General features: G+C 44.5%; 1 protein-coding gene across 1 annotated transcript in view; it reads left to right on the plus strand.

The window, feature by feature from the left end:
• The first annotated feature begins 1,238 nt into the window (after nucleotides 1-1,238).
• The window catches only part of KCNMB4 (potassium calcium-activated channel subfamily M regulatory beta subunit 4), a 35,624-nt gene continuing 27,461 nt past the window's right edge, over nucleotides 1,239-9,401 (plus strand). The window contains exon 1 of the mRNA XM_024212665.2: nucleotides 1,239-2,097. Within this exon, the coding sequence (XP_024068433.1) occupies nucleotides 1,762-2,097 (336 nt within the window). The 5' untranslated portion in view covers nucleotides 1,239-1,761. The remainder of the gene's footprint in view (nucleotides 2,098-9,401) is intronic.

Consider the following 9,401-nt stretch of genomic DNA (forward strand, 5'->3'; position numbering starts at 1 on the left):
TGAGCACAGCCCTGTAAAACATTTTAATTTTTGAAGCTGAGTTTGAGCTGTTAGAAAGTCAAACCAATGCCCATGTGGCTGTGTGTGAGGAGGAAAAAAAAGAAAGAACAAAAAAAAAAAAAAGACCAGGGCTTAGCAGCTCTGATCTTCCCCCATCTCCATGTTGAGTGTAGGTAAGGTGAAGGGCAGTGGGCATGTCCACAACTGTGTGTGTGTATTTCGCCCCCCCAACAGCAGGTAGGTCCTTTTGCTGCTGAATCAGCAGAGGAACACCGCTGAGGGGGGAGGAGTGGGTCTGTCTAATGGTCCCTCTGCCCAGCAAGGAGTGCCACCACTAGGGTTGCAACTCCTCAAAAATTAAAGATTAATCTTTAATTAAAGATGATGTCATGTGATGAAACCTCCAGGAATACGCCTGGCAACCCTAGCCAGCACCCAGAGGCTCTTCCAGCGAGGTGGAGGAGGGGTCGGGGTTGTTCTCCTGGGCAAACGCTATGTGCCAAACCCTACTCCTGTGCTTCTGGCTGTGCCGCCAGCCCTCAGCCTCTTTCCAAAGCACCGTGTGCAAAGGCCGCCGGGCGCCCAACGTGCTTCGGAGCGATCAGCTCAGCGCTCTCAGCCCCCGCCGGGGGTCGGTTTATGTAGCTGGCCGCTTGTGCGCTGCCCTGAGATTAGGCGCCAGGTTTAGTGTCTTCCCGGCGCCCGGCGGAGACAGTCTTGTAGCCACGCTGATTACCTGGCCCAGGGCGGGCGGGCTGCTCCCAGCTCGGGTCAATCACGGGCTCAGCAGTCCCGCTTGCCTGACAAGGCCAAGCCGAGGAAGGACTGAAGCCCCCCATTGAGCTCGAGGGTGCTGGTTTCTGGGCCCGTGCTCTGAACGCGCCGCTTGCTGCTCGGGGGGCCAGGCCCCGCAGCTCGGTCTCGGGGGACGCGCCGAGGCGCGGGCGGGATTGGAAGCAGGGTCCAGCTCCAGAGGCAGCGCCCGGCACCCGTGCGGCTGGGCGGGGCCGGGCTCCCAGCCAGCCCGGCATCGCCGCCCATCAAAGCGCTGAATGGAAAGTGTGTCTCGGCTGAGGCTGCTCCCCACCGGCCCCTCCTCGCGGAGGGCTGGGTTCCAGCGAGTTACCCACACACGTGCGGCGCTGATCCCGCCGTCTCCGCGGCCCTCCCTCGGGTGGGGCTGGCGTTCGCCCCCGCCCAGGAGCGCCTTTCGATGGCATTAATCCGGAGCAGTAATCAGGCGCTTCCTGGAACACGTCTCCGGGGGCAGATAATCCCGGGCCAAGCTGTCCCGAGAGGAGATTGCCTCGCCCGGGGGCTGGATCAGCCGGCTGCTGCGGATCAGCCGGGTCAGTTCTGAGCAGGCGAGTCTCGCAGGCATGAGGGGCTGCTGGGGCAGCAGCGAGCTCGCTCCCGCTAAGCGGCTTAGCCCCCGGCAGATGTTGTCAGGCTCCCAGCCAGCCCCGATCATTGGCGGAGAGAGAGGCCGAGAGGCCCGGGAAACACCTCTAGCTCGGGGGGAGGAGGAGGGGGCTTGCACTGGTGACTGGCACCCTCCGCCTTGCACCATGCGGGGGGAGTGAAGAGTTGCACGGCGGCGTCTCGCCTCAGCAGGGGAGCTCCGGACCCCAGCTGAGGGGAGCTTGGCAGCTGGAGTGGAGGGAGTTTGTCTCCGATCGCCCCCTTCCTCCTCCTCCTCTCACACCCTCTGCTGCTCTTGCTGCCAGGCTGGGGCAGCGCTTGCCTGTGGTCTAGCGGGAGATGGCGAAAATCAGGGTGTCTTACGAGTACACAGAAGCCGAAGACAAAAGCATCCGGCTCGGCTTGTTCCTGATCGTCTCCGGCATCGTGTCGCTCTTCATCCTGGGTTTCTGCTGGCTCAACCCCGCTTTGCAAGATTTGCAAGGCAAAGCTGCCAACTGCACGGTGCTCTCGGTGCAACAGATCGGGGAGATGTTTGAATGCACGTTCACGTGTGGCACGGATTGCAAGGGCACCTCGCTGTACCCCTGCCTCCAGATCTACGTCAACAACTCCGAGTCCAACTCCAGGGCGCTGCTGCACCAGGACGAGCACCAGCTCATCACCAACCCTAAGGTAAACTTGTGCCAGGGAGAGAAGGGCAGGGGGAGGCCCTGGGGCGCTGGTAACGTCCCAGCTGCGGAGGCAGGGAAGCCAGCCCGTGCTTTGGGGTTTGTCTCCGAATCCCGGGGGTGGGGAATTCACGGACACTGGATCTAATGGCCTGAATAGCAAAAGCAGATCAGCCACTCGCGTCCTACTGCCCCCTCTTTGCTCCGGTTGTGCCGCCGCCTGTTGCTAGAGCCCCGCGCTCCTGTCAGTATCTAACTGAGGCGCTGCAGCCTTTGGAGCCTTTCCTCCTCCCCGCCTGCTTCGCACCCGCCTCCCTAGGACAGCAAAGTTTTACCTCCAGAGTTAACTTCTTTCGTGGATAAGCTCCTCACCCGGTCTCTCGCAGCTCCTCTTCCCGCCCCCGGCATGGACGGACCTGCTCACAGGTTCTTTGAAAGCGATCACAGGTCTAATGAGAAGAAGAGCCTGGAGTCCCCCCCCCCCCAATGTTAATCGTGTCCAGTAAAAGAGCCAATAATTGATGGGAGCTTGAAGCCGCGGAATCCATCAGGGCTGCGGGGATAACAACGCCGAGTTTGTGGCTGAGACCCGATCTACCAGGACCGCCACACACGGCCAGAGAGAAACATCATTGACAACGGATTGCGACCTCCCCTGGGTGCAATCTATCCCCCGGCTGCTCGGAGAGAGAGGGGCAGGGGTCCTGAGAGGAGGCGCGCTGGGGACGGCAAAAGAATCGCACGCAGTCAGCTGCGTTTGCGTTTCCTTCGCGGTTACTGCAGATGTTTAGATCCGAGGTTCTTCCTTCCAACCTGGCTGCTCCGTATTGATCCCTTTAAGGAAATCCCCATTCCAGGGAAACGATTGAAAAGGCTCCCACTGTGGGAGAGCCATCCGGAAAAGAAGTTAAACGCACAACTTCAGCAACTAGCAATTAAACAAGAAAAATGATGTGGAAGGGAAGGCCAGAGTATTCTTTGCTTTGAGCACATGCCGGTAAGATTTCACCTTTGCAACCCCATCTTTAAACCAACGAAACAAAAAAACGTTCTCCTGGGCTATGAGGTGTGTTTCTGTGGCTATATTTGTAAAATATGATTCCTGCCCTATGTGTAGTAGCTAGCAAAGGAGTTGAACACTTTTTTCTAAGTTGGCACACAGTTAATATAAGCAAGTGGAAGGAAGGGTAAAAAACCCACAACTATTGCAGAGAGGTAAGCATTGAGTGTGTATTTATGCTATGAGAATTACTAGCCCCTTTTTATATTTCAAGTGCTACAAAAGCAAATGCTTATCTTCATGTTTTTGCTTTAAAGTTTTTGTTTCTTACATTTGGCTCCTACTTGAAAGTTCCTGATTTAGATTAGCTGGCAGGCTATAGTATGTTGTGATTCATAGCTATGTCTCAAAGCTGCAAGTCTCCAACGCATTGTTGTGCATAAGAATACCATTGTGGATGAACAAGGGAGTGCCAAATATTCAAGGGTGTTATAGTTACAGGCATATATGAATGGGTACACAACACTGAGCATGGAAACCTGGAAGTTAAATTTAAAACGTAGAACACTTAAGAGACGAGAAACAAAGGTGGTGCATGAAGAGTTAACTACATCAAGGAGAGAGTGAATGAAGTGTGCCTACTCTGCTCCGTGAAAGTCTACACTGTGTCAGTTACAAAACACAAAAAAAAGTTTTACTTCAGTGCTAACAAAAGCATTTAGGATACCGATTCAGCTATGCATCAAGGGAAACGTAAAGAATCTTGAAGAAAATCTGGAAAATGTCACATCCATGAGCATGAAATTAGGGAGCTCTGTTGATATTCTTTTAATGTTTCTCTTCATAATGTGGCTTAATCCAGAGCTTGGTAATATGTGCATGCTTGGGATATTTTTGGCAATCAACCTGTTTGTCTCCTGTATCTCTTGGAGCAAACACAAGAAGTCATGCTTGACTACTCTTCTTAAGTAATGGCCAAGAGATTAGAATGTCTGACGCACTCCACAAAGGACATCTACTTAGTGTGTTCAAGAATGCTTCAGTCAAGGAGAGCTGCAACAGATTTGAAATTTCTGGAAACACCATTGATGAACTAAGGTAATATAATATAGCACTGCCATAAGTGAGGTAAGTACCTCATTTTCTCAGTACTAAATTAGTTGCAGACAGAAGCTTTGAGGAACTTATCTGAATGAAGGATACAAGAAATTATGCAGAGAAGATTCAGGAGACTAAAGATTTATTACACCTGTACTGCATGGGCAGTTTTCTGTGAGCTCAATTTAGGGATCCAAAGTTACGATTTGAGTTAAGTGAACATTAATAGAATTCAAGTTTGTTCTTCAATAATGGTCTCTGCATCAGCTCACTGAAGCCATGATATTCATTTTAGAAGTGGTTACGCACCATTACTTGGCAAAAGTGTATGTTTTCCTGACATTGCTATGGATCCAAGTGTGTGTTTGAGAGAGGAAGATTTTAAAATTTCTAAAACACCTACTTGGATTCTTTTATCTTCCAGATGGATTCTAGGATGGCACCATGGTAGATCTCAGAACTGCTGGATCGGTGCAGCTAATCAGAAAATAGGAAATTAACTAAAACACAGTTTTCCTGTATATCTATTACTTTTTTAGTGGCAAATGGCTTTTAGACAATTTTTGCTTGTATGTTCATAAATAACTTGATCTTTTATGTCAAATTTGAACAAAATTATAAAAATGAGCTTCTGCTATGCCTAACATCACAACTATCAATTATTATTGCTCTTATGTATTTATTTTTACAATGTCCAAAAGTGCAAGGTACTTTACAGAACAGGATCATTAGCATCTTGCCTCAAAGAGCTTATGGTTTTATTTAAGACAGCAGAAAATGTTGTTTTTAAGCAAGCATTGGTCAGCAATGTTTGCATTCTAAATATTGCAGCAGAGATCTTGAAAGTGAAACTGACTGAATAAAAACAGAATTGATGTTTAATATTTCACTCTTTTAAATTTAGTAAACTAAGATGTTGAGGTACTGTTTAGGTAAAATGGGGAAGGAAATTTGTTTGAAATGTGATTTGGCATCGACCCTTCAATTTTTTGTAGTGTTTTTTGTTTGTTTTGTTTTTTTATAAAGCACTTCTTAATGAGTAAGTCAATTTTCCAGCATTCTGGTTGGCTGGAGGAAATTTTGTTCAGTATAATGTATCTTTACAAAAGGGAGAAAGTATCTGAAAATCTGACAGAATTAGTTTGCTAGAGAGAATGAGAAGTTAAAGTGCAGAAAACTTATAAGGGCTTCAGTAACACTTGTGATATGGCTCAGCACAAAAGAGTAAACTAGGATCACAGTAGGGATAGTACAAGGGTGAACTACTTCAGTGGATGAAGAACTTGATAGAGATTGACTTGTTGGGTAGCCTAGGAAATTCTATCTTCTTGGTCTTTCTCTAGTTAATAAATGGGAACAGTAATATTAATTAGCTCACAGGAGTGTTGTGAAGATTAGTTAATGTTCATTCAGAGCTTGCAAGATAAAGGACCAAAGTATTTAATCATCCTAGGACGATGATGGAGGGAAGTAATTTGGAGGAAGGCATTCGAACACTCATGTTTAGTGCCAGTTTTTGTTTATGCCCTGAAAGAAGAAACATGTACTAAGGTCTTTTTATTTCTCCCGCCCCCCCCTCCCCCGAGACCAAACTTATAAGCAAGGAGAAAGAGGTGGGGAGGGGGCAGAAGTCCGTACAAGGGAAAACAGGGCACTAAAATCTAATAGGAATTGATTGAAGGAGTAGGAAAGGTAAGTAGCTCATTGCTATGGGCTTGATCCTGTACTCATTGAAGTCACTGCTAAAGCTCCCATTGACTTCAGTGGGGCAGCATAACATCCTATATCATGGAGTGAGACATTAAACCATAAGCTTCTTGCAACCCTGCCAGGCTGGTTTAGGGACTGACACACATTTTGTTTACAGTAGACATTGGTGAGAGTCATTTGGCAAGGAACAAAGATGTACCACATATACCTCAAACTGTTCCAACCACCCTGCTTTACTGCAGCGCCCTTTTCAGTAGGGATATTGGTGATCAGTAGAGCTGTGTGAATATTGGATTTTTTTGGTTCACTGTCATTTCTGAAAAAAAAAAATTTCAGTTTCCCAAAGAACTGAAAACAATTTTTTTTCAAAATTTGTGGTGAATCATACACTTGAAAGAAAATTAGTTTGGGTTGAACAAACCATTTTGTTCAGATTTTGAGCAATATTTAATGTTTTTAATCTTTAATGTTTTTAATTAAACAATTTATAGATAAAATAATTTTGAATAATACTAAAACATTTCATTTTGAAATGATTGAAATGAAATTTTGATTTTGGGGAGGAGGTTAAAAAAAAAATGCAGCGGAATCAACATGAATTTGTGAAATGTGTGGATGTCATCAAATCTGCTTTTTTCATGCAAAAAATAAAAGTTTAGGTTGAAAAATTTTACCCAGCTCTAGCTGTCAGTAACATGATGGGCAAAAGAAGGACCTAGGACAGGGGTAAGCAACCTATGGCACGCGTGCCGAAGGCGGCACGTGAGCTGATTTTCAGTGGCACTCACACTGTCTGGGTCCTGGCCCGGTCCGGGGGGCTCTGCATTTTAATTTAATTTTAAATGAAGCTTCTTAAACATTTTAAAAACCTTATTTACTTGGCATACAACAATAGTTTATTTATATATTATAGACTTATAGAAAGAGACCTTCTAAAAATGTTAAAATGTATTACTGGCACACGAAACCTTAAATTAGAGTGAATAAATGAAGACTCGGCACACCACTTCTGAAAGGTTGCCGACCCCTGACCTAGGAAAAGCCCCTGAGTTATATTTAGGACCCTACCAAATTCACAGTCCATTTTGGTCAATTTCACAATCATAGGATTTTAAAAATCATAAATTTCATGATTTTGGCTACTGAAATCTGAAATTTCACGGTGTTGTAATTGTAGGGGTCCTGACCCAAAAAGGAGCTGGGGGGGGTGTCACAAGGTTCTTGTGGGGGGGTTGCGGTACTGTTTCTCTTACTTCTATGCTGCTGCCTGCGGAGCTGGGCCGTCAGTCAGCAGCTACCACTCCGGCTGCTCAGCTCTGAAGGCAGCAACGCAGAAGTAAGGGTAGGGTGGCATGATATGGTATTGTCACCCTTACTTCTGCGCTGCTTCTGGTGAGGTGCTGCCTTCAGAGCTGGGCGCCTGGCCAACAGCCACTACTCTCCAGCCGCCCAACTCTGAAGGCAGCGCAGAAGTAACCTTGCGACCCCTCTGCAACTCTCTTTTGGGTTATCAATTTGATAAATGCTGGTCTCCCCCATGAAATCTGTATAATATAGGGTAAAAGCACACAAAAGACCAGATTTCACTGGGGGAGACCAGATTTCACAGTCTGTGACGCGTTTTCCATGGCCGTGAATTTGTTATGGCCCTAGTTATATTACACTGCAGAACACTGACTTTGCTCAAGCATCCACAGAGGACAGTATTTTCCAGGCCCCTTTACTTGAGATTCTTTTTGGATGTTACCCATTAGATAAGCAGCCCCAAAAAGGGAAAAAAAGGCTTGATCCAAAGCCCCAACAAGCAGAGGCTGCTTTCATATTACAGCCACTGTTGAAATCAGCAGAGGCACTCCAACTGGAGCTCTCATCTTAGTCTATCAGACCACTGATTTGTTAACCTTTGGTAAGACCCTCTTTTTTCTTCTGCTCTCCAAGGCTGTTGAGGATGGGGTTGGCTGAGGTGGTATCTTGATGGGCAACCCGTTATTTGGTTGGTGATTTTTAGTTTATGGGGCTAGGCAGGCAGAACATTGTATGAGCACCTATAAGTGTAGTTTAGAAACTTGAATAAACAAATAAATATACATCTACATATTGCTGTTAAAAGTTTTTAACTAATATTGTCATTAGTTTTACTTAAAATTTTTATTGCATCTTAAACTTCCTTAGTCTCTTATTGTGGCATATAGGCTGCTGCTGACTGACGCTAATTTACTAGATGAGACTGTAAGAGTAGAATGTATATATTTCTCATAAGTAAATTCTCTAGTAATTTAATTAAACTAAATTTAAGGCATAGAAGGAAATGCTCCTCAATTATTTTACCTACTTTTAGAAACTCATGTCAAAAACAAAAACAAAAACCTGAGTTTTGGTTTGGCATAATAGTTTACTTTAAAAGTAGTGACATACATGGTTTGTGTCCATAGCAGATTATTTTTTTTAAGTTTAATGTCTTTGTCTTGGGGCAATAGCTTCTTTTTAGTTTTGTCATCAAATATCATAGGCTTTTAAAAGCTTTCTGAATGTTATGCTAATCTAAAATAGCCTTATTAACAGATTATAAGTGTGGTTTAGTTTAATGATTTTAGTCAAGAATATTTTATGAATGAACAATCGGACAGCTGTGTTAACCCCAAATGTTTTTATCAAAGTTATGGTTTGCAGCAGTAGACACCCAGTATGTTAATCGACTGGGTATACTCTTATTAACCATGGCAAAAATCCTGAACAACTTGTTTTTAATGGTCTTAAAGTTTATTAAAAGACCCTTTAGTTTCCTTATCTTGGTTTAATTATTCACTAGGGTATCTGTACCTTCTGTATGAATCAGTAGTGTGAAAAATGTGTGCTTTGGTCTCATTACAAACTTTCTACACAACAAAACTGAATTAGTGGCAACCTAGCCCTTCAGTGCTTTTGGGCTGCAAAAGTATTTTCTAAATTCTGTAGTTTAGCATTTGAGCTTAGATTCATAACTTCAGGTATCTATATTGCCATGCTAGTATGTATTGTATGTATTGTATGAACAGAGATCTCCTCAAATTTTCTCCAACGAGTATGTAATAAAGTAAAAGTTGTATTGCAGGGAATAATCATACAATTGCACAATCCCAGATTCATTTTGATTCTTAAAAGATTAGGCAGCTGGGTCAGAGTAAATCCAGAAATATGAATGTAAAATACTGTATAGGATTACGGCAATTTAAATGTTTGTTTTCAGTGTGCCTGATTTGTGGATGATGGATTTTTCAGATTAAATTAATTATAATACTTATTGTAAACTTTCTTTAGTTGCTCCAATAGCAATAACCATTTTCATGCCAAAGTTTAACAGCTTGGGGCATTGGAGCCTTCCATATAAAATACAAGTACAAAAAATATCAAGACTTATGCCTTCTGTACCATTAATCAAGCAGAATAGATTAACTATGGAGCCAGGATCCAGTACCAGTTATGCTGCTGCTAATCCCAAACTCTGAATTTATTGTTAATAC

Source organism: Terrapene carolina, unplaced genomic scaffold (assembly GCF_002925995.2).
Source record: "Terrapene carolina triunguis isolate 2854851 unplaced genomic scaffold, T_m_triunguis-2.0 Scaffold68, whole genome shotgun sequence".
NCBI classification, from domain to species: Eukaryota; Metazoa; Chordata; order Testudines; family Emydidae; genus Terrapene; species Terrapene triunguis.